Source organism: Crocodylus siamensis, chromosome 3, assembly GCF_052110815.1.
Source record: "Crocodylus siamensis isolate JL-2025a chromosome 3, ASM5211081v1, whole genome shotgun sequence".
NCBI classification, from domain to species: domain Eukaryota; kingdom Metazoa; phylum Chordata; order Crocodylia; family Crocodylidae; genus Crocodylus; species Crocodylus siamensis.
In genome coordinates this window covers 177,334,927-177,360,540 of record NC_143397.1, presented here as the reverse complement: position 1 = coordinate 177,360,540, position 25,614 = coordinate 177,334,927, and the positions used below count along the sequence as shown (strand labels likewise).

Below are 25,614 nucleotides of genomic sequence, written 5' to 3'. Positions count from 1 at the left end.
CTAAATAGCACACGTGTTAAGTGTAACGTATGACAAGGCCCTAAATTAATAGGAAGCTTCCCTCAATTTATCCTGTAAATAACAAACCTCAGTGGAATTTGAAACAAGCTTAGTAAATTCTCTTGGCAGGAAAACAGAATATTTGTTTAAATTTCTGCGAAATACAGTAGTAGCCAAGAAAACTTGGTTACAAAATGAGTTGGGTAAAGTCTTGCATAAATAATCAGTTTAAACAGTTTTATTGAAAAATGTGTTCTGATATGTCTTTAAAAATTGAGAAACATTTGAGGATATGAGTTACTATAGGACCTATGGAGCTTTCTGGGTCCTTCAGTAGACCCAGTGTGTGTACATCAGGGATGGGCAATACTTGGGCTCAGGGGCCACATAGGGAGTTTTGATGCTCCCCTTCCCCCCCACAACAATTCACCAAAACTCCCTATGTGGGCTGGGACTGTGAGCAGGGGAGGAGCAGTGCTCGAGAGTAAGATGAGCAAGCAAGGCCCAGATCACAGGGAAGCCCCTGACATAGTGCAGTGGTGTGTATGGGGGGGGGGGCGGGGAATGTGTGGATATGTGTATGGCAGGGCACTGCCTGGGCACTAGGTCCCAGGAGCCAGCCAGGGTAAGAGAAGGGAGGTGGGGGTAGGGGGTGCATGCAGCAGAGCTTGCCCAGGCAGTGCAGTCCACAGCTGCTCCCACAGCACTCCACATGGGGCTGACCCCTGGCGCTCCTGCCCAGGGCAGCTCGTGCCACGCTCCATACCATGTCATGCTCCAGCCAGCATGCACAGCTTCCAGAGGGGCTGCTCCTGATGTGGCTGCAGCTGCCTGGGTGCTGCTGTACTTCCCTTTCCTACAGTGGTGACTCCTCCTGCTGTGCTGCTCCTGGCTAGGAGGAGACTTCAGCTGAGCAGCTCCTGCCCCAGCACATGGGGCTTTGGCTCCAGCTCCCAACTGCCTTCTACCCACTCTGCCCCCCTGGCACTGGTGTCCAGGAGCAGCCCTACCAGAAGCTGTGTGCATCGAATGGGACAGGGCCAGCAAGCATGGGCTGGAGCACAGCACAACCTGCCCTGGGCTGGCCTTGGCACCATGTGGAGTGCTGTGGGGTCAGCCGTGGGCTGGATCAAATCAATTGGTGGGTGCCCCCTGCAGGCCAGATCTGGCCCATGGGCCATATTTTGCCCATCCACGAAACTTGAAAAGGGAAGAGGGAAGACTATGTGTGCAAAGTTTAGAACATACCTCTAGATCAGTCATTCTCAACCAGGGTGCTGGGGCACAATGGGGTGCTGCCAGAGCTTTTGAGGGGTGCCCCAGTGTGAGGATATAGGCAAGACGTAAGAAGGCAAGCAGATAAGCACAGCTTCAGGCTTGTCCCTGCCTAGACAATCCCCTACCCCTACTTCCTAGCCCCTCTGCAGAAGGTAAGCACCATAATCACAGAAACATAGCAAATTAGGGTTGGAAGAGACCTCAGGAGGTCTAGTCAACCCGCCTGCAGCAGAACCATACTCAACTAGATCATCCCAACCAAAGCTCTGTCTAGCCAGGTTTTGAAAACCTCCAAGGATGGAGCTTCTACCACCTCTATGTCTAATGCTTGCTTCACCCTCACTATAGCAATAATAACAGAGACTGGCTGTACTTGTTCTACTTCAGAGCCATATGACCCAAGGTAACTAAATATGCCAAATGGAGAGAGACTGTTTTTTAGTTAGGCCAGGTTCCTAGCAGTTGGCAGGGCATTAAGACCCTCTTGCCAGTTCTGAAGTAGCAGGGCTTTGCTTACTTTGAATACACACATTTGGACTTGAACATATGTTACTGAATCAAGAATCTGAACTTGAAAGAAAGATACAGGCAGTCCTTGACTTACAATGTTTAGAGTTATGTTTTGCACTTACAGCTTACTTATAAATTGACACCGTTTCAACTTTATGACGTCAGTTTCGACTTTACAATGCTTGATCCATCGCGATGCCATGCCAGCGACCAAGTTCTCTGTGTCACTCATCTCCCTGGAGAACACCTGTCCAAACTTCCTTGGACACTTTCTTTAAGAAAGTAGACGACTGCAGAAAAACCTGCAGCCAAGACTCCCGAGAAGACTTCAGCCAGGAACTCTTCAAAAAATCCAACCAAGAGCCCTTCAAAAAGTCCAGCAAAGTCACTTCAAAGAAGTCCTTCCAAATCAATATGATTACTATTTACAATATAAATACATTAATGTAGCTATATTACTCATCTATAATTGCTTGAGTACAAAATTCTGGGGTATTTTTGGTGAAAATAGGGTATTTCAGGAACCAATTCCCCATTTATAACATTGTTTCTTATGAGAAAATTGGTTCCAAGTTACATTTCAACTTAAGAGGCGGTTTTCAGGAACCAATTGTGTCATAAGTCTGATGACTGCCTGTACAACATAGTGGTACTGCTAGCAGTTTCAGTCTTAAAGGTTAGTTAATCACTTCACATTATGGATATGAACTGTTAAGGAACAGAGGCCTACATATCAAGCAGTTAGTAACTAGGGTGTTTTAACATTTGCTCCTAGCTTTTCTCCACCCTGTTTGTGGCTAGCTCAGATAGCTGCTCATCCCTGCATTTTCAGTCTTGTCTTCAGTACACAAAACCAGGTACTGAATTGCTCCCTATTTATTTCTCTCGCTAGCATAAGGAGCATTCCTTTAACGTGACTATTAACATGTTGCATAATTTATTCTCTACCAGTTAAATCTTTCAGTTTGTCCATGTGGGTTACAGCTAATGCCTGCTAGTTCATTTTGTAATATGTTTGATTTGCTTTCATCTCTTACTCTTGGGGCTGTCTCTGATCAGGCAGGTTATAGCAAATCCCCTGTTTCATTTTAGTGTCTCTAATGTGTATATGATTCCACCCTATTAACAGTTTCAGATCTTCCCCATCTGTTACATACTTTATAACTTGAAAGTTATGACAGTTTTGTCTATGCATTCTGTAGCCCCCTGCATTTACTCCTGCTTTTCATTTTTGTTCCCCAGGCTATATAGCAAACCCTAACATATTTGAAATGGCCTTGGCATGATTGATTCAATTCCCTTTTCCTCTTTAGCAAAAGATCTCTAAAGAGGTTTCTTACTCACTCTCCCCTGAGAGTCTAGTATTTAAACCTGTTTTCAAAAATTCCTCCCTCATTGTAACATTTTCTTTTAAATCTCAGAAGAGCTGTAGTATATGATGCTTTCTTGTTCTTGCTTGGTGTTTGATGGCTCTGCATAAACACTTTCTCTCTTGGACTACTTATTTTGTTAAACTTTTCCTCATTGCTCTGTCTTCTTTTGTTCATTTGTGTGTTAGGCCCTATGTTAATAGATAGACTCACTGATTTCTGGGATCTATAAGCCTGAAAACTTAAATTCCTCACAAGGAGGTAAAGTTAGAATGAGCATGAGTATTAGTAACTGCAAAGGGTTGAAACTGGAAGCCTGGTGGGTGAAAATGATGTTTTAGAAATACCTGTTATTGAAAGCTGCAAGGTTCTGTAGTGGTATCATGCTTATGCAGTAACATTGTTGAGCAGAGTTGAGACAAAACTCCTTTTGCAGTCTACAAAGGGTTATTGAGGTAAAAAGCAAATTGTTACCCTGAAAGCAATACACTGAAGAACAAATAGAAATGTGTGGGTGTCATAAATTTAGGTAGTCTAGCATCGCTGTCTTCCACAAGTGGACTAGCTTTCCAGAGATGGTGCAAAAAATCATTATTTAAGCATGCAATCGAATAAAATTAAACACCCATGAGATGAGCACATCCTGAAATGGATCTAGTTTCTAATGTGCTCTTATGTAAATTACCTTTGAGCACTTAACAAACCAAAATGAAATGAAATTAATAGACAATATGGACTAAAAGGAAGCTAAGCAAGAATAAAAACCTATTGCTAATAATTTACTGCACTTTCTAACAACAGTAAATAAGCACTCCCACACACCAGCATAGGCTAAAATAATTTCATAATAAAATTTTCATTTGTGTTCTTTTAAAAAGACAAACCCTGCTAATCTCATTGTACTAATTCCAATAATTATATTTTCCTGCACATGTGCTGGTCCTATAGTTTATATATATGCAAGCGTACACACACACACACACACACACACACACGCTCACTGTATATAATAAAATTTCTTTGCAGATTGTTAATTCAGTAATAATAATACTTTAATTCCTTACCATATGGTATGGGAAATTTTTGGAGAGATTTTCATGGGTGTTTTTTTTTTTTCCCAGCCCCTCTTGGATTCTCTAATGGAAACCTTAATTCATTGCTCAGAATGTGAGACCTCAGTCCTTCTGTGGTGTGATTAAACACAGGATTACAATTTTTGTTCCTTTGGTATGGAAAAGTAACTATGCCTGTAACAGGAAAGCCTTTATCAAGGGACCCTGCCATCTTGACAGTTGCATGTAGTTTCAGGCGCTCCCCTGTGGATTCCCCCTGCCATTTTTGTTGCTTTATTAGTTGTTCTTCTAATTTGTGGATGTCTTTCCACATCCTTCCCCTGTCAAATTTGTTTGTGAAATACACAAAGGGAGAACTGACTCCTCAGGAGAAACAGTGACAATAACTATAGACAACATTGTAAAATGTGCGTCATTTTCATTCAAGAGTCTATTTTTTCAAGTTCATTCTACTTTAGAACAAAAGTCATTCAGTGCCTGTATGCTAATCCATGTCAGGGTTTACAGGGCTCCATACTTTCTGCTTAGTGTAGAGGAAAGGAATTTTTGCCCCATATTCTTCGGTGATGTCAATAAACTCTTATCAGCAAGGTTATGTTATGTTGCTTGTATGGGTTGGAAAAGTTATGAGATCATCTTTTTTTTTTTTTACTAGAACGCTGACCATGTTGGGCTTTTTTTTTAATTTGTTTGTTTTTTCCCCTGAGTTCTCTGTAGACCCACAAAACAAACTGAAAATACATTTTTATAGTTTGAGTGAACCCAGCATATTTTTGACAGATAATCTAGGGGGATTTTTGAAAAATGCGGGTATTCTTTTCAGTAGTGTCAACTTCCATTGCTCTAATGTCCAGAAGTTCATTCTAGGAATACAGCCTTTGGAAACAGTGTTATTGGAGGGGTGGACAGTGTCCATAGAAAAGAAAAAAGTCCTACAATAAAAAGATTACTCACTTGCTCTCTCTTATTTTGCTATCTCCTTTCTACTCACCAAAATCAAGTTTGAGGTCAGTTGTGCCATTTATAAACCCTTAAAATAAAAGCAGATATAAGTTAAGTTTAATATTATGGCATTTGGTTATTCTTTCAGCCTCTGAAGCAGCAGTTTTTTGACAATGGCATATGATACTTAAATTCCTATGCCTTATTGTCCCTCGGAGATCACATTTTCAACCCAAAGGATATTATTTTTCCTTACTTACAAAAAGCTCAATCCTGTTAGTTTTAGTTAAATATTTTATAGGAACATTTTCTTATAAATAGACTACAGCTTTGTATTCTTTTACCCTTGATATTTGGCTAATCCACATATAATTATAAACTACTTTTGTAATTAAAACTTCAAAGTACATTCGTATTTTGAAATACATTAATCTGTTTCATATATTTGTCATAATTTTTTTTTGCTATCATTGCTTATCATCAAATATATGGTTTAAACCAGGGCTGTCAAGAAGTGGGGGAGGCCATGTCTTCCAGTGTCTCTCTGGAAATAAAATTATAATAAACATGACTTCACAATGCTTTTTCAAGCCAGCAGACTGATGTCACTTAAGCATTATAATTTCAATGTGAGATGAAGCAGAAAGAGAAGCTGAATTATGGGTGAAAGAGAGTGCTTATTCAAACACTACTTTATTCAAAATCTAAGATACAAAAACTTGTGTGTTGTTAAAAGATATCATTTTCCTACATTCTTTCTCTCTCATAGTAACACTATATGCACATGTAAATAATTTCTTACGCACAATTTTTTTAATCATTACCTTATTTTAAAAAGTGCAGTTTTTTCTGCTTGCCCTTAGGCAGTCTGGGAGCACTGCCTTGATAACAGAGGGTATGGACAGACATTCAGATGCAGCACAGAAAATTTTCAGGAAATTTGCAGCAATATAAAAATATAGTGAGAAATACACATACAGGCATTCAAGCGCCCAGTTGCCCAGAGCACCGTAGAGCATGGAGAGAACCTGTATCCCTGACACAGCAAGGGGACTAGTGTGCAGAGATCCCAGTGTCCTTTGCAGGATCCCCTGTCTTGGGAGGTTCCTGAGAACAGCCAAGCAAAGAGGAAAGGATGAATTGACTGGCCACCTAGGAAATTTCACCCACTAGGGACTCCTGCCCCCAGCCTCATACTGGGGAGTGCAGAGCCGCAGTTCAGCTCCTTACAGTTTTCACTGCCAAAAATGCTCACCCGTTTCACTTCCCGCCTTCAGTGGATCCCTGCCGCCCACTCACCCTGTGGATCCCAATCCACTTGGTTTTGGAAAGTTACCTTAGTCCTGAGCTGATTCACTTTCATATAAAGGGAGGGGGAAAAACCAAAATAGGTCTACAGTTAAAGGGCTTTTTTATTTATTATTATGACTATGATTGGGGTCAAGCCTTGGATCAGGCTACCTAGAGAAGCCGTGGAATCTCCATCCTTGAAGGTTTTCAAGAGCAGGTTGGTTAGACACTTGGCTGGGAGGATTTAATTGGGAATGATTCTGTGTTGAGCAGGGGGCTGGACACAATGACCTTCCAGCCTTACCTTCCTATGATCCTCAGTCATACAGAGGTCAGGGAAATTAATGCAGAGAAGACTTAGAATTTCTTTAAGTCCAGCACGGCAGTCCATTTTGTGCCACGTTCCCGACAACCCAAAGCCGAAGACTTCCCCATTTCTTCTAAGAACTCCTCAGCTCCTGAGTGAGTTGATGCACAGTTCCATGTTTAGCCATAACTGAGGCTCTGGCCATAGTCTTTGCCTTACCAGCCAGTTTGGCATATGCAAGTCCACAGTGGAAGAGGCAATGCAGAAAGTGTCCCCAGCTATCCAGTGGGTGCTGGCACCATGATTCCCCAGTCTTGCCAATCTATGCACAGCTGATGGTGGAGGCAGGGCTCCGATGCTGGCTCCACTTCAGCAGTGGAGACTGCAGGGATTCTCCTTCATCCCAGCTATCACCTTAACAAATTACAGCAGTTCATCTCCACACCAAAGACACGCAGACCTTCCAGCCACAATACCATCCAGCATGGCTCTGACATTGCCTCAGCTTCAGGAGAGGTGCTGAGGAGTTCCTCCCTTTCACCCCTGGCATGGCACTTGCTGGTTGTAGAAGTTGAGAGCCACCTTGTGAAGGACCTAGACACAAGCGTACCCACCCATAAGTTCCTGATCAATCACTTTATTTTCTGTCGTACCTTTGATTTTTGTGGTAGTGGCTATCACGTTTGCCTCGTAGAACTTGCTAGTTCAAAACCAGTCAGAAACAGTCCCCTGCTCAGTGCTCATTTCCAGCATGGCTTATAGGGAATGGCAGAGATGCTGATATAACAGGAACTGATATTTTTGGCATAGAAGGGATGTAGATCCCTGTTCCTTGGGCAGGATTGACTTTATCTTGTCCACCAAAAATGACAAGGCTGAGCAGCGTGACTGCATGGTGATCTGCAAGCCTAACTTCACTGCTCTGGGACAGTACAATCTGGGATGCCAGACAGACTCCCCAGCATTTGTTGGAGGAGGGGGAGCAAGGAGCACAGACACCTGGGATGCTGGAGGATGGAGGTATGCCCTGTGGCACTTTGTATAGCTGTTACAGATGATGGAAGTCATTGAACTGCTGAGAAGTTGTGATTATAAAAAGCTGACCTTTTTTTAATGGAACTGCCATGTTTTTTTCTACAAAGCCCTCTTGAATGCCTATATGTTCTATTTTTTTGTGGTGCAAAAAGCATATTTCTCACTAGAAATGAAATGCCCATCCATGGCCAGAATTAATCATGAGCTTTTGGGACCCGAAGTCATACCATGAATGTTTGTACAACATCCTAAACAATGGTGTCCTCAGCCTGTCTAGGAGCCTTTACATGCATCTGCCTTCCCAACAAGAAATGAGGGTAGTAACTTTCAGAGCAGCACAGTCATCTTATATTTAAAATGTGTCAGCATAAGAGCCAACCTTTACCATTTATTAACAAAGGAGGGTCAACTCACAAAATTGTAAAATAAATGTTACTTGGCATTCTTACAAGCTAATTTAATAGAACCCTATCACTGATGGGAAAACACACATTACTTAAACCTGCAGACAAGGTTCTTTGCGTGAATCTGATATCTTTTATTATAATTCGTCTAATAAAAGTTATCAGATTCATGCAAAGAACCTTGTCTGCCTATGTCCTTAGACCAACATGGCTACAACCTACACCCCTTAAACCTGCAGGATATTTAAGAGATGCGGTATCAGGCACAGACAAATATTTTTACTGTTGAGCTTTTAAGGACCTTTAAATGCAAAAGGGTAAGTAGGACAGTTTCCACTTGTCCACAGTATAGAGACATTGCTGCTATAGTTATGTTGGCAGAGCCCCACCCTAGTGGTTGTGCAGCATATGAGCAGGTACTGGCTAAAGGGGATGATTTAATCAGCAACCTGAGAATCAAAGGGAAGCTGGGAGACGGTGACCAAGAGTTGATCATTTTCTTTATCCATTGCAAAGCTGGCAAGTCAGTCAGAAATGTAGAAGTCCTCGACTTTAGGAAAGCCAACTTTCATAAGCTCAGGAGACTTGTTGCCAAGGCCCTGAGAGGCCATGAACTGATACAGAGGAGAGTTTACAACGAGTGGTTGCTCCTTAAGGAAGCAATCCTAGAAGCACAAGGGAAGTCCATCCCCAACCTAGGAAAGGGAGTAAAAGGGCTCAGCAACCTCCTGGGCTGAACAGGGAAATCATGGACCTCCTAAATCTAAAAAGAGAGGCATATAAAGGATGGAAGACAGGAAACACCACTAAGAAGGAGTATTCCGCACTGGTCCGCACCTTTAGGGAGCAAACTAGGGAAGGCTGTAACTGAACTCCAACTGGCTACATGAATCAAGGACAATAAAAAGTCCTTCAGTTATGTAGGGAGTCAGAAGAAAAACAAGGGCAACATTGCCTCCTAAACCAAATAGGGAACTGATAACTGACACCCAGGAAAAAGCTAAACTTCTTAATGATTACTTCGCATCAGTTTTTCACCAACCCAAAGGGACCACCCTGCCTAACTTGATGTGGGACCGCCAGGATGAAGGTGAATACACGCCCACCATTAACATAGATCTTGAAGGAATACCTTGAGAAGCTGGACACCCACAAGTCAGCTGGTCCGGATAGATTGTACCCAAGAGTGCTAAAGGACTGGCAGACATCAATGCATGGCCACTAGCAAGGATATTTGAGAACTTGTGGTGCTCAGGTGAAGTACGTAAAGATTGGAAGAGGGCCAATATGGTGCCCATCTTCAAGAAAGAGAGGAAAGAAGATCTGGGAAACTACAGGCTAATCAGTTTGACCTCAGTCCCTGGAAAGATCTTGGAAAAAAATATGAAAGAAACCATTCTCGACAGGCTAACAGAAGGCAACAGGTTTGTTGCGGGTAAGTCTTGCCTGGCCAATCTCATTTCTTTCTATGACCAGGCAATGCATCACCTGGACAAAGGGGAAGAGGTTGATATCATATATTTGGACTTTAAAAAAGTGTTTGACCTGGTGTCCCATGATGTCCTCATGGAAAAATTGGGCAACTGCAGCCTCAGCTATCCTATGCTCCAATAGCTGGGAACTGGCTCCAAGGGAAGGCCCAAAGAGTGGTAGTCAATGGACCCAAACCAACATGGCACTCAGTGACCAGTGGTGTCCCCCAAGGCTCCGTTCTCAGACCTGTACTCTTTAACGTCTTTATAAATTATCTGGACTCTGGTGTCAGAAGCAGACTGGCTAAGTTTGCTGATGAAACCAAATTTTGGGGGAAAGTATCCACACTTGAGCATAGGCTGGTGATCCTGGGTGAACCTCGATAGACTTGCAAGAGGGGCAGATGTAAACCTGATGGTATTCAATACAGAGAAATGTAGGTGCTTCACCTCGGGGGAAGGGAAGGAAACCCACATCACACTTATAGGCTTGGCAGTGCTACACTTGCTAGCACCATGGCTGAAAGAGACTTGGGGGTCATGAATGACCACAAGATAAACATGAGCCACCAATGTGATACTGCAGCTTGCAGAGCAAACAGAACTCTGTCTTGCATCTACCAATGCTTCTCAAGCAAGACCCAGGATGTCATCCTCCCGCTGTATTCGGCCTTGGTGAGGCCGCAGCTGGAGTACTGCATCCAGTTCTGAGCTCCACAATTCAGAAAGGATGTGGAGAAGCTTGAGAGAGTCCAGAGGAGAGCCACGTGCATGATCAAAGGGCAGAGAGCCATGAGACCCTGCAGCCTGGAGATGCAAGGCTTAGGGGTGACTTGGTGGCATCTTATAAGTATATAAAGGGTGTGCATCAGGATCTGGAAGAATGCCTGTTCACCAGAGCACCCCAAGGAATAACAAGGTCCCAGGGTCACAAACTCCTGCAAGACTATTTTAGGCTGGACATAAGGAAAAACTTTTATACTGTCCAATCCCCAAAGGCCTGGAATAGAGTCCCCCAAGAGGTGGTACAAGCACCTACTCTGGAGACTTTTAAGAAACAGTTGGATGCTTATCTTGCTGGGATCCTTGGACTCTAGCTGACTTCCTACACCTTGAGAAAGGGGCTGACCTGATGATCTTATGGGGTTCCCTAATGTCTATGAAATCTATATGCTGGTAAAAAGTAAGTTTCTCCCAGTTTAGCTAAACCTTCTCTCCAGGTGACACAGCTAAACCAATATAAATACGCTTCTGTTGGCATAGTTACATTGGTGGTAAGGGTTTTACCGGCACAGCTAGGCAGGCAAAGCTCTGTGATGCAGACCACATCTGATAATATATATAGCACAGGTGGGCAATTATTTGGGCCCATGAGCCACATAGACAGTTTTCTGGTACTGCTGGGGGCTGGTCAGTGCCCCCTCTCTGCCCCACAACAGCTCAGAGCCCATGCATCCTGCAGCTCCTCCCTGCCACCACCACCAGTGCTGAACAGCAGCTGAACACACAACCCTGGCACACCCTGCACCAGCTCTGAACTCACCCTGGCTAGAGCAAACTAGCTCCAGACTAGCCAAAACTGATGCACTCAGCTCTGATCCCGGCCTGCCCCACACCTGCTCTGGACCACTCTGCACACGCTAAGCAGAGGCAGCAGGGTAGAAGTTGCTCCTAGGTGCAGGGGAAAACCGGCCACCTCATCATCACTGCTGCCAGGCCCTTCTTGCTGCAGCTGCCTGGAGCCTGTGCCCAGGCTGCTCTGTGATTCCTCTCTGCCTCTGGGCCACCCAGCAGGGCAGTGGTGGCAGCGGAGAGGAGCTGCAGGGCAGCCTGGGCATGGGCTCTGGGTGGCTGCAGCAAGAAGGGCCTGGCAGCAGTGAGAGGGAGATGGCTGCTTTTACCCCACATCCAGCGGCAGCTTCTGCCTGGCTCTTGATGGTTCTCAGCAGGGGTGGGAAGTCTGGGGCAGGCCAGACGTGGGGCTGTGTATGTCGGCTCTGACTGATCCGAGGGACCTGCCGCAGGCTAGACAAAGTCCCTCTGCAGGCCAGTTCTGGCCCACAAGCTGTATTTTCCCCACCCCTGATATAGCATATCTTTAGCGGTCTCTGCTCCAGTCCTTTTCTTGACTTAATTTTTGAGGGACAGGAGTTAGAAAATTTCAGATTCTGTCTAAAAACAGCACTGCTTTTAACTTTCACTAGAATATATCTGATTGAGGTTTACTGTTCCTAAACTGTTAGAAGGTTGACTCTGGTTCTGAAAAGTTATTCTCTGTAAAAATTGGGCTATAGTAGGGGAGAGCAAAATACTACCCATGAGCTGGATCCAACCCACCAGGCCATTCTATCCAGCCTGCGGCCCCCCTAAAAATTTTAGAAAATTAATTTTTATCTGCCCCTGGCTGCCTGTCAAAGATGTGGCAGCAGTGGGACCCAGGGGGAGGCCTCTGCCTGGGAGGACCCAGGGGGAGCCCCCAGCCAGAAGCCTTTGCAACTTCTGGCCTCACAACCCTGGGACTGTTTCTTATCTCTCTCCATCTTTGTGGAAAGTAAGATAACATCAGATGGAAGGATGGGGGGAAACCACTGCGATCAGTCCAGCAGCCAGGAACTGCACGGTGCTGGCCAGGATGGGCTGGCGCCAGAGCTGGAAGTGGCAGGCAGGGGGCCATGAGAAGCAGTGGATGGAAAGGAGGAGGGAAGTAGGAATGGCGGGGGGTGGGGCTGGAGGAAGCAGCAGGAGCATGGGGAGTAATGGGGGGGAACAGTAGCGGGGCTGCGGGAAGAGGCAGCAGCACAGAGAGAATCGGGGGAGCAGCCAGGGGCCGTGGGAAGCAGTGGCAGCTTAGGGCAGTGGCAAGGAGCAGTGGGGGCTACGGAAAGCGGTGACAGTCAGGGGAGCAGTGGTGGGGGGCTGTGGAAAGTGTCAGTGGCACAGGGAATGGTGGGGGGAGTAGCGAGGGCCACAGGAAGTGGTGGCAGTGGGAGGGAGTGGTGGTGTAAGGCAGGAGCGTGGAGCCTATGCTGGTGCCCTGGGACCAACAGGGACCCAGGATGGGGCAGCAGGAGCATGGAGCCTGGGCATGGGATCTGCATCATGTGAGGCTCACACGCAGTCTGTAAGAGCCACATGCGATGGGGCCAGTGGCCCCGCCCCATCTGTCTCTCCCACCCCAACTACATACCCCACACTCCTCCCACAGCCCGCACCCCTCCACACCCACCCACCATACCCACACCCCATCACACACTCACACTCACTCCCCACATACTCCCCTTTACTGTCCACACACAAATACAGTAGGACTGTATTTTGAGCTATTATGCAATCATCTCTAGATACACTTTGCAAACACATAAATCAGTACAAAAATATTTTTAAATAAAATTAAAATAATATATATATATATATATATATATGTGATTTGGGGTTTTTTATTGCGGCACCCTCCTTCCCAAAAGGTGTGCAAGGGGAGGGACTTCCAGTGGCAAAGGTCAGGGGTTGGGGGGGCAGGATGCCCGGTCCCAGTATGGCGACTGGGGGCAGAGCAACGGTTAAGGGGTGGGGCTACCCATATGGCCCTCGACAGCTCACCAAAACTTGCTAAGGGGCCCTTCAGCCAAAATAATTGCCTGTCCCTGGGCTATAGGTTACCCTTGTTGAGGATCAGACAAGCTAAGTGAAAGATGGGTGTTTTTGTTAGCCATACAATCTGAACATGGCATCTGAAAGGCAAGCTGGGTGCTCTGTTTTTTGTTTGTTGACCTTTGTTAGTATTAAATTTTTGTAGACCATATTCTTTTTCTGTTACCAATTTCTAGTTTGCTAGATAAATAATACTATAGTGAAGGTTTAAAATACTTATTAATAACAAGTCGGATGTGACAGATACCACAGCAAGGTGTTCATAACTATGCATTCAATTACCTGTTAAAAAAGATAATCTTGGACATATTGACTTTCTTCTTTGTTCCCATGCAAATATTAAAATCACAAGATCAAATGCTGTGGAGAGTGAATTTTAAATGATTACTATCACCCCTATTTGCACTACAAGCCTGGTTTTAAGTCATATTTGTCCAGTCAGTGAATAGGAGTCTGTATTATGTGACCAGCCACAGCCTGAATTCTTCAATGATGAGGCAAAAAAATGTGATGGCTTCAAAAAGAGCGCTCTTTGTGTGACCATTCTACAAACATAAAGAAGTAAACTTCATTTAGCTGCTACATGTCAGTGAGATGTATGTTCCTTATTCTAGTCGTCGTGATTCTTTTTTAAATCAATTGTGTGCACCCTCTATAATTTGAAAAATGGAATAAATATAACTTTTAAACATAAAATTATAAAGGTGGATGATGTTTCTGTATAAGATTGTGAACATTATGGTTCTTATCTCTCATTTTAGCATGGATATAGTTTTCTGGTAGTTTTCATTGTGGTAACTGTATATTCTAATCTAAACTGTGAGGGAGAAACTGAAATCTGGTCTATGGAAAGCTTTTGTTTACAATTAACTGTATTGATTTAGAAACTGAGACAATGCAGGAGTAAAGGTATTTATATCTACATATCTTATTTCTCTAAATTATAACAGATGTCAAGCCAAAATACTCAAATTCGGTACAAAACTGTGTGTGGTTGAGCCTTTTATTTCAGTACAATGAAAACATTGAATGTGCGGAATGTAACTGATTGTGGTGAGGCTCTATAATTGTGGGATCCCAAATCAAGCAGTCATTAATCCTTCAGAAAAACTCTGTGTAAACTCTCAAATTTTAGATTCTATACCCTGCTTCCCTCATTTTTGGGCAAAGCTTGAGCTCGGAAAAAAAAAAGAACATGGCACAAAATGTGAGTATATGAAATGTTTTTGCATAGTGGTAGGGGTTGATAAAACTTCCATAGTTTAAACTTTAGAGCATACTAATAGACCAAAATGCAGTAGGGTTAATTTTTTTTCTGTAAAATCCCCAGATCTGCCACTATTGTTTCAACTTGCTTAACTTTTTAGTCTTTAATAGAAATGTCTTGACATTTCCATTCCTATTATGTAGTGGTCCCTGTAAATATCAGCAGTCCTTAAAGCTACATTCTGCAGCTTTTACACTGAGTTGTATTTACCTGCAGAAGTAGTGCCATTGAAGCCATTGGGACTCCTCATGTGAATAAGCTTCATCTTTTTGGGTACACCCCTGAGTAACAAAGCAAATGGCTTTTGCTGTTAATGGTTACCACACATATTCCCCTCTTTTCCTCTCCAGAATTGGAAGGCTTTTTGATGGCACGGAGCCTATTGTTTTGGACAGTCTCAAGCAGCATTATTTCATCGACAGAGATGGGCAAATGTTCAGATATATCTTGAATTTCCTACGAACGTCAAAACTCCTCATCCCTGATGATTTCAAGGTGAGAATTCAAGTAACTCAAGGGCATTTGGAGATACTCTACTGAAGATAGAACGTGGCTGTATGATCAAAATAGTCCATTGGGAGGTTGCTTTTTGAGTATTTACAACAGTTCCTTTTTGTTGATTGGCTGAATTAAACTTTGTTATTCTTGGTGTTTTTTTAAAGTGGTGTTAACATTATATGTCCCTTTTTAAACTTATAGCATAATGATGCAACATCTGTTATATCAGACAGGGATGTTGAGATGGTACTGGGGGGATATTCAGTTTTTAACCTAGACTCTCTGCCTCTTCCTAATTTTCATGAATATACTGGAGAGGTTCCCCACACTTAATTATTATGTTTCCCCTTTTGATTAAAAAAAGCCCCTACCTCTGATCATAGGTGAATACCTGGAGACTGAGAGAGGAATCTTGACAGGCAAAGTTAAATTAAATATTGAATTGTGTGCTGTGATTGAAGAGCAGAGTTCTGCCTTTCCTCATCCCCTGAACTAGGCTGGTGGCTTATTCTTTGAGTTCTGGCTGAGAAATCGAGGGCAAATTATTACACATTCATTAATCAGGCCAAGTTGAGACTTTTTTTGCCAGTTCTCTGTTAAACTAGAGAACTCTTTGAATGAAAATTGCAGTTCTTCATTCCAGTTACCAAGTCTATAGATACAGTGCTTTAAAATTCTTGAAACTTTCCATTTTTATTCCAGTGTGTGAGGGTGAAGTGGAGGCCACAGATAAGCTCCAAACAGTTCTTTGTCAACCTCCCTCCCTCCCTCTGAATGCCTAGCCCATTGTGTGATTAGTTTCCAATAAGAGACATGGCAGTAAAATGGGATGGAAATGTATAGGTGAGGTTTAATTATTGCATAACCTTTTATTTCTCTTCAAGAGCCAGATTTTTAGAGTTCACTACATAATGTACTGAGATCCATTGAAAATCTGGCCCTAATTATCTCTGTAGTAGGAAAATCAATTTGCCTGACTGGTGAAATGGGCTTGGGTTTAGTTTAGGAGCTGGCTACAACAATCTCCTGAATAACCTCTGGTGTCAGCACACTTATTCTTCCCATGCACTTAGGATAGATCTACCTAAGTGACATCAGTGTCTAAAAATAGCTTGCATCTGCTGCTTCTTTGAAGCTCTGGATAGGCCCTGTTGTCCTTATTGCTTCTCCTGGAGGTCAGTATAAATTACTGGAAAAGCAGAAAGCTGCCCTGTTTATACCATTAACGGATCATACTTGCAAGAGCAGTTCAAAGGTATTATAGTGGTGCTGAAATTAAAAGTATAACTCTTGACAGTACATCTACTGCAGTGTTCAGAGGGTCTTTTCCAGTTACATTTGGAGATGTCTACAAAAAACAGTGTTAAAAACAAACAGGTGCTCCTCTTTCTTGTAGAAGCTTATGTTAGTTGACTAACCTCAAAAATATGACTGGACAACTATCCAGTTATTGCATGCCTAGAACACATGTGATATTATAAAACTGTAGCCCAATTTGAATGCAATATTGATATTGTTATTGCAGTTCCTTTGTTGTTGCTACATTCCTCTATCTTCCCAGCTTCTCACTGATTATTTTTCCTAATACAAATACTTTCTTCCAAATCCATGCTTTTAGCCCAATAAAGAATAAGGGGTAAAAAATGAATTTAAAAGGTGGAAGCAGGCAAATTCCAAATGATCACTTCTGAATAATTTCTATACTGGCTGCACTTTGAATTGCATTTTCTTTATTGTTTGAGGCAACATAGCAGAAACAATACTGTTGCCTAAATGAGAGGTATTAAAAAATACTTAATTTTTTAAATGAAGTAATATATGCAAATCATTATGCAAATATCTGAATTGCTTTACTCTTAAAGCCATTGCAGACTTTCTCATTTACATGTTTGTACCTGTTACTATGCCTGCTAGTATTGCTTTAAGACACAATAGATCCTAATGATGGATTTTCTGAATCCTGGTTCAATTTCTGTTCCATCTGTTCAATGAGGTCATTATTTTATGACATCACTATGGGGGGGAGGATTTCGAGAAAGGTGGAATGTGACTATTTGTAGTGTCCCATAATATTCATTGGATATAATACAATTCATATATATTCTATATATTCATATATCCATATTCATAATCATATCAAGATCATAGCACAACAATATCATAATCCTATATCACAAATACATATTAATATATATCCCAAAATATAACATTGGATTTATGACAAATTACGACCTGCCTGATGTCTGATTCACCAGGTACCTGCCAGACCTGACCTCTTACACTTGTCTTGCACCCCTTCCTCCCCTGTCCCCACCTACCTTTTCTGTCCTTTGTCTTCCTAATTTCCAGCTATTTACTTTTTCATAGGCAGCCTCTTTTCTACCTTGAAAATCTACTACTGCAGAGTCTCCTTTACTCACCTTTCACTTTTCCCCCCTCGTTTTCCCCCCTCATTTCCCTGCTCTACCTTTTGTTTTCCTAATTTCTACCTATTTACTTTCTCACTGATATCCTGTCACACTTTTAGCTTCTTTCATTCGTTGGAATAGAACACAATAGAACAGCAGAGACTTGCTATACTTGAAGAAGGGTGATTGCACCCGAAAGCTTGCCAAGAACTTTTTTCCAACTACTCGTTTGATCTAATAAAAGATATCACATCTACCCAAAGAGCCTTGCCTGCCATGATACACACTCTTTTAAAACAAGGAAAGTCCCCTTTTTGCTCTAAATAATGATTCAGTCAGTATTTTTAAGAGGCTGATTTTGGTTTATGTTAAGTAATACTAATGTACACAGTTATGGAACTGGGTATAAAGGCTTCACAATAGAACTAGTTTAGCTTCTGTCAGAAAAAATGTATAAATAAGAAGTTACTTGCATGTTCATTGTGCATCTGATTTAATGTGCACAGTAAAATGTGTATCTTTCAGGACTACAGTTTGTTATATGAAGAGGCAAAGTATTTTCAGCTTCAGCCCATGCTGGGTGAAATGGAAAGGTGGAAACAGGATCGGGAGACTGGCCGTTTTTCAAGGTCTTGCGAGTGCCTGGTGGTACGTGTAGCTCCGGATCTTGGAGAGAGGATTACACTGAGTGGGGATAAATCCTTGATAGAAGAAGTTTTTCCAGAAATTGGTGATGTCATGTGTAATTCTGTCAATGCTGGCTGGAATCACGACTCCACACATGTCATCAGATTTCCACTAAATGGATACTGTCACCTCAACTCTGTTCAGGTATGAAGTCATGGTTGTATTATTTCAGAGATAAACTGAGCACTGTGTGCCATGGACTGGCCTGATACTCTTTACTGTAACACTAGCAGGATTCACTATGCAAGACCAGCAGGAGACTGGGAGCCTGTAGGGAGAATTGTAATTCCGCTTGTATTCCTTGCAAAGGAACCAGTGTTGCTAAAGCAAGCTTTTTGAATAACTACAGAAACTTCCCAGTGTTAACCAAGAATCCTTTGCATTTGCTCAGGAATAGCCTTGTGCTCATTCAAAACATTATTTTGTGGCAGTACATTATTTGTGTGGGATTTAGTCCCTTCTGCTGCTCTCTAAAACAATGTAAATGAGGATGTATCTGCTTCTGAGAGACTTGGGCATATTTCTTTTTAGGGTTCTAGAGAATTACTGGTTTCCTGCCCCCACCCCCCTTTTATCACTAGATAACTTTTCCATTTTATTATACATAATGACAGAGTAATATCTGAAATTGGAGGCCTCTATGTAAAAAGCTAAGGAAGAGTGGTTGCTCCTCAAGGGAGCGAGCATCGATGCACAAGCCAATGCTATTCCGTCTCGGAGGAAAGGCAGCAAAAGGGCACAGCAGCCCCCTTGGCTCTCCAGGGACTTAGCAGACCTCCTGCGGCTAAAAAGAAAGGCCTACAAAGGATGGAGGGCAGGACCCACCTTCAAGGAGGAATATTCTGCACTGGTTCAGTCCTGCAGGGAGCAAACCAGGAAAGCCATGGCTGTGATGGAACTCCAGCTAGCTACAAATATCAAGGACAATAAAAGGTCCTTTTTTAGATACGTGGGGAGGCAGAGGAAAAGCAAGGGCAACATTGGACCCCTGCTAAACCAGATGGGGCAACTGACAACCGATGCCCAAGAAAAAGTCAACCTATTAAATGGGTACTTTGCGTCGGTCTTTCATCAGTCCCATGGGGCGCCCATGACCTCATGAAGGAACATCTTGAGAAGCTGGATACCTTCAAGTCAGCTGGCCCTGACAATCAACACCCCAGGGTACTCAAGGAGCTGGCGAGCATCATAGCCCAGCCCCTGGCACGGATCTTTGAGAGCTCCTGGTGCTCTGGTGAAGTGCCCAAAGATTGGAAGAAGGCCAATGTGGTGCCGATCTTCAAGAAAGGGTGGAAAGTGGATCCGGCAAACTACTAGCCCATCAACCTGACTTCTATCCCAGGGAAGGTCTTAGAAAAGATTATTAAAGAGGCCATCCTTAACAGACTGGCTGATGCCAACATCCTGAGGGATAGCCAGTATGGTTTGTTGCAGGTAGGTTGTGCTTGACCAACGTTATCTCCTTTTACGACCAGGTGACCTATTGCCTGGACAAGGGAGAAGAGATTGACGTCATATATCTTGACTTCAAAAAAGACTTTGCTCTGGTATCCCATGATCACCTCTTGGCAAAACTGGCCAACTGCGGCCTCAGGTCCACCATGATCCATTGGCTGGGAAATTGGCTCCGTGGTCAGACCCAGAGGGTGGTGGTTGACGGAAGTCAATCGTCCTGGTGTCCTATGACCAGTGGGGTCCCACAAAGCTCTGTCTTTGGGCCCATATTGTTCAATATCTTCATTAATGATGTGGATATTGGAGTCAGAAGCAAACTGGCCAAGTTCGCCAATGACACCAAACTGGGGTAAAGCCTCCACACCTGAGGACAGGCGGGTGATCCAGGCTAACCTTGACAGGCTCAGCAAATGGGCGAACAAGAACTTGATGGTGTTTAACACCGAAAAATGCAAAGTTCTCCACCTTGGGAGGAAAAACCTGCAGCATCCTTATAGGCTCGACAGTGCTACACTGGTTAGCACTACGGATGAAAGGGACTTGGGGGTCATGATTGACCACAAGATGAATATGAGCCTGCAATGTGATGCTGTAGCCAGTAAAGCAAAATGCTGGTTTGCATCCATAGATGCTTCTCATGCAAATCCTGGGATGTCATTCTCCCCTTGTACTCGGCCTTGATGAGGCCACAGCTGGAGTACTGCATCCAGTTTTGGGCTCCACAATTCAAAAAGGATGTGGAGAAACTTGAATGAGTCCAGAGAAGAGCCACACGCATGATTAGAGGTCAGGAAAACAGACTCTTTAGCCTGGAAAAGCGAGGCTCAGGGGTGATATGATGGCCACCTACAAGTTTATCAGGGGTGTTCACCAGGATCTGGGGGAACGTTTGTTCACCAGAGCGCCCCAAGGGATGACAAGGTTGAACAGTTATAAACTCCAGCAAGACCGTTTCAGGCTGGACATAAGGAAGAATTTTTTCGCTACTGAGCCTCCAAGGTCTGGAATAGCCTGCCACCAGAGATGGTTCATGCACCTACACTGAATGCCTTCAAGAGACATGTGGATGCTTATCTTGCTGGGATTGTATGACCCCAGCTGACTTCCTGCCCCTTGGGCAGGGTGCTGGACTCGATCTTCCAAGGTCCCTTCCAGCCCTAATGTCTATGAAACCTATGAAAATAAATAAATATATTTATGAAAGGACTGAGGAAACCTAATACATCTATGGTTAGCATATAATGAACTGATCAGTTGTGGTGCTGTTTGCCTCATCCTCTCCATTGTTGACAGGAGGGAATGTTCTCCTTCTAGCAACTGCACCATGTTCGAGTATATTCTGAAGTTAAAGTACCTTTTTGCTTCATGAATTTTCAGTGGTATCACCCACATGATTCGATTTATATATGCCTCTGAAATGTTTTAGACTCATGAACAAATATTTGCAAAATACACAAAAATTGCAAATGAGGGCTAAGAAATTTTCTACTTTCACTCAAGCATCAAGGTAGAGAATTCCCTCCCCTCTTCCATGCCCAGTAAAGGCTTTGGACAGGAGATGAGTATTGCAAGGTACCCATATCAGCTAGATATTATCCAAGTGCTAATAATGCAGTATTGACCAGGAAAAGCTGGTTGCGTTATAGCTGTTGAAGCATATACTGCAGGGGTGTTGAACTCATCTGGCCCCATGGTCTCAAGAACCCATTTAAACTGGCCACATGAATGGTGTGGGACTGGTCCACAGGATGGATGAATGGTGTGGGGCTGGCCCAACAGGTCAGATAAGGGCCACAGACTACCTTCCCCACCTCCAGCATGCAGGGCAGTGTCCCAGACTGGCCCCATGCAAGTGTTGCATGCAGTGTGGGTCCTGAAGTAGGCACTGAGTATGGTACATGAGTCCACCTGTGACCCAGGGACAGTGCTGGGGCCTGGATGATGCGGCTCCGCAGGCTGTATCTTAACACCACTGATATACTGGAGTGAGATTTTTATGGCCTTTATTCTGAAACATGAGAGCTATGTTAATTTTCCCTTAGTTTAGAGCATACATTGGCAGGATTGGTTCCCTAATATAGGTCACCTATGGCTATTTTTAGGAGCATAAATAAAAGCGGAAGATTTCAGAGGAACGGAGTATGTACAGGTCAGAATGTCTACAGGGTGAGAATCATCATTCTTAAATAGTGCTGCATGCCCTCATTACTGTAACATCTGACTGCCTTGCAGTCTCTAATGAATTCAATTTCACAACAGCCCTGTGAGGTAGAAAAGTGACAATTATATCCAATTATGAATGAGGAACTGAAGAGGCATGGACTAAATGATTTGCCCAAGGTCACACACAGAATCAGTTGCAGAGCAGGGAACCTGGGTCCCAAGTCCCAGGCTAGTATCCTAACAACTCGGACATCCTCCCCTGCAGCATATTCTCCTCAATTTTTCTTCCGGTGTCCCACATTTGATCATAAGTAGGGAAGCTTTAGCTTTTGTGGTTAAATTGAAATAAGTCTAATGAAACAGCATTAAATCAAATAAATCAGTTGTTCATGTAACAAAGGAAAACAGCTGTGTTGTTTTAAACTTAACTCTTTTAATGGTTTTGCATCCATATTCCTCCTCCTGTGTAATTAGCATGTTCAGTCAGAGAGACGTTTACCCACCTGTGGTTATGCGTGTCAGAATGAGACAGGCAATGTCAGTGCCCCATTTCTGGTCATCTGCTTCCCTCCATCCCTGGTTTCCATATTTCCTGGTCCTGTTATGCACCATGATCATTTGCCAAGTGATGAACTCTGATTTCCCTCCTTCCTTAGGGATGGCTAGGAGCAAAAGCAGTTGGGAGGAAGAAACTCTGCTAATGAACCTTCTGTCTCCAGAACCCATTTAAACTGGTTGGGGGGTGGGATCAACACTTCTTCTGGGGGTGGGAAAGTACTAGAAGTGGGAGAGGGTAGCTCCCTCCCTGTGGAGTCCAAGAAATGTTCTAGTGCAGTGTGCTCAACCTGCAGCACAGGGGCTAAATCCAACCCACAAAGTCATGTAATCTAGCCCACAGTGCTCCCTACAGGTCCAGAAATTTGGTGGTGGGGGAGCCACAACAGCATAAATACAGCCACCACTCCCCCACTGCCAAATTTCCAGACCCACAGGGACTCCCTCAGCCAGATGACACTGCCCCGTATGTTGGATCACACTGGTGGACTAACCTCACATGCTTGACACTACGCTGGATCTGGCCTGCAGACCAACCCCACATCACTCATCTGACACATGGGGCCAAAAAGTTGACAACCGCTGTTCAAGCAAATATTAATGCTGCATCATTCTGTATTCCTGTAAAGTTTCTTCTGTTGCTGAGGTGGAGATATTGCTGGCAGCTTCCATCCTGATGGAGCCCAAGGGGCAATATGAATGGGAAGAGTTGCATCTGCAGGGGTAGGAGTGTATTCAACTTAGACGTTCAGGCATAATTCAAGTAATAAAAATGGCAGCGTAGAAACAGAACTCTGCCCCCCTTAGCATAACCCTCGCGGAATTGGTGTTGGGAACCGTAGTCTCTAGATTTACAGGCTTAAAAGGTCACACCTGCATTCCCCCTAACTAACTAAGCACAGGCAATATTCAAAGAGTTTGAGCACATTGAAGTCCACTGGGTCCCTGCCCCTCTCCTTTCCCACTGGAGGTACACTAGGGTTCTGAAAAATGAGCAAAATTATGAGTATATAAGATTCTGTAAACCCTGAATTTGGGGAGAAAATCAGGCTTTTGTTTTACTATAGATGATAAAGTACAACTGCCAGAAAGCTTTTGCATTCCTGTTGGCTTCTATTTTGAAGAAAGGACAGTGTTAACTTTTGCTTGCCCAGCAAATGCAGTGATTATTACCTTATCCCAATACAGCTGAATCACCACTGGTTATGCTCACTGCAGATCAGCTATGGGATCTTGCATGCATGTTTTTCACATTTGAAGTTCTGTGCAACAGAGAATGAAGTCTATTGGGGAGGGGAGAGAGGAGGACACACATATGGAAAACACCGTATTTTTTGAATGTTACAAAGCAATCTCACTCTACGTGGTTTGCCTAGTGCTCTGTGGCCACTGTCAGCAGAGGTCAGCCCACAGTTTCATGCAGGCAATGAGTCTTTTTTTCAAGTAGCTTTGTAAATCCAGAAAGTTGGGGAGAAAAATCATAACCCTCTCCAGGGAATTATCTCATTAAGATGGTTTGGTAGCATCAGCTGACATGGAACATTTTTCTTGTTTACCTGGACCACAGTTTACATGAGGGGTGCCCAGCCTGTGCCACGGGTACCACAAGTGGCTCTGGGAGCTTCTTTATGTGACATGCAGCTGCATAGCAATAAATAGGGAAGGAAGCAGGAAGCAGAGCAGGCAGAGGAAGGTAGTCAAAGTGACACTTGGGAGAAGTGCAGGGATAAGTCGTGGTACACCTGCCAAAAAGGTTGGTCGCCACTGGCTTACGGTTTAGCTGCAGCTAATTGATCAGCAGCCTTTCATCAGGTTTTATTTTACACGTCTTCCCTCTCTTTGCAGGTACTTGAGAGGTTGCAGCAAAGAGGATTCGAGATTATTGGCTCGTGCGGAGGAGGTGTGGACTCTTCCCAATTCAGTGAATACGTACTGAGGCGAGAACTTAGAAGGACGTCTCGTGCACCCTCTGTCATTCGAATAAAGCAAGAGCCTCTGGACTAAATGGACATGTTTCTTTATGCAAAAAAAATATAAAAAAGGGGACGTTTCATGTGCAGTTTGGACACCAAACAAGTCCTGGAACTAAAATTGAATAAAGACACATTTATATCAAATATAGAGACCACACCTGAATTCATATGGGAACATTTGGAATAGTAATAATAACCTGAAGACATAATATATATCTATTTATATCGATATATAGATATCTATCTATAGCTATATTTATATATATTTATATAGCTATAGATAGATATCTATATATAGATATACATACACACATACACACACATACATAAGTGTCTGTGTGTCTGTGTATGTATATATGTCTCAAGAGGTAGGAAATGCAAAAAATAAAAAGTGGTAGGTGAGGTTGGTGCTGTGATGGCCATTAAGTGTCCTAGGCCTTCTTGAGGCCCACTTAACGGTAAACAAGCCATTACCACTGGGGCATACACAGGTTACTCCTGTACATTTTCCATTGCCAGACAGTCATCCACTTTTCAATGTATACACCTTGATTCAAGTTTATTTGCATATGGAGATTTATGTCTGTGTCTTTTTAGAGGTGAATCGGCAGGACTTCAGAAAGCATCCATCCACTGCATTGGAAAACTAGTCAGCTAATATGTTACACATAGTTTGTACAGAAGCCACACATTTTTGTCTGCCCTCACTGATGTGAAAGGTTACTTTTTGTTTTTAAATGTTTTTCATTTTTGTTTTTTGTTTTCAAAGGGGGCCAGAATTAATCCTTGGTAGAGTTGCTCTGGTTTGAATCTGCTGCTTTCCTACAATTTTTCAAATTTTATAATGTATTAAATACAATAAACGCTGTTTAAAATAACAAGGGTCTGATTTAAAGCAACAAAAGCAAAAATGGAGTTGGTGTCATGAGGTTTTAGCTCATTCCGTTATGTGACTAGCTATTAACAGGTCTGGAGGTGAACAGTAAATGATCCTGCATAAGAGTGAGCAATATCAAGGCATGATGGAGTGAGTGAAAGAAAATAGATACTCTTATTGGTGCACCTTATATTGCTTGCTTGCCATCAGTACTAGGTTGTTTTTAAGATCAGCCCAAGTTTGAAGGGAGATTGTTGTTCAGACGCGAAGGATAACAAAATTCAGGGCAAGGAAACCAGTCATGAAAATAATGCCAGGTCAGTGTTCTGGAAACTGTAATGCAACAATTCATATTCACATCATTCCTTCTGAAACATGAAGTTGGTATCTCTGACTGAATTT

The 25,614-nt window shown here is 43.2% G+C and overlaps 1 protein-coding gene across 6 annotated transcripts in view; it reads left to right on the top strand.

Annotated features, from left to right (window-relative positions):
- Positions 1 to 24,588, top strand: part of KCTD1 (potassium channel tetramerization domain containing 1) — a 146,697-nt gene extending 122,109 nt beyond the window's left edge. For all 6 annotated transcript variants that reach the window (XM_090039861.1, XM_090039860.1, XM_090039859.1 and 3 more), the window contains 3 exons: positions 14,947 to 15,091; positions 18,028 to 18,333; positions 24,208 to 24,588. In XM_090039861.1, the coding sequence (XP_089895987.1) occupies positions 14,947 to 15,091; positions 18,028 to 18,333; positions 24,208 to 24,366 (610 nt within the window). In that variant the 3' untranslated portion in view covers positions 24,367 to 24,588. The remainder of the gene's footprint in view (positions 1 to 14,946; positions 15,092 to 18,027; positions 18,334 to 24,207) is intronic.
- Positions 24,589 to 25,614: the final 1,026 nt, after the last annotated feature.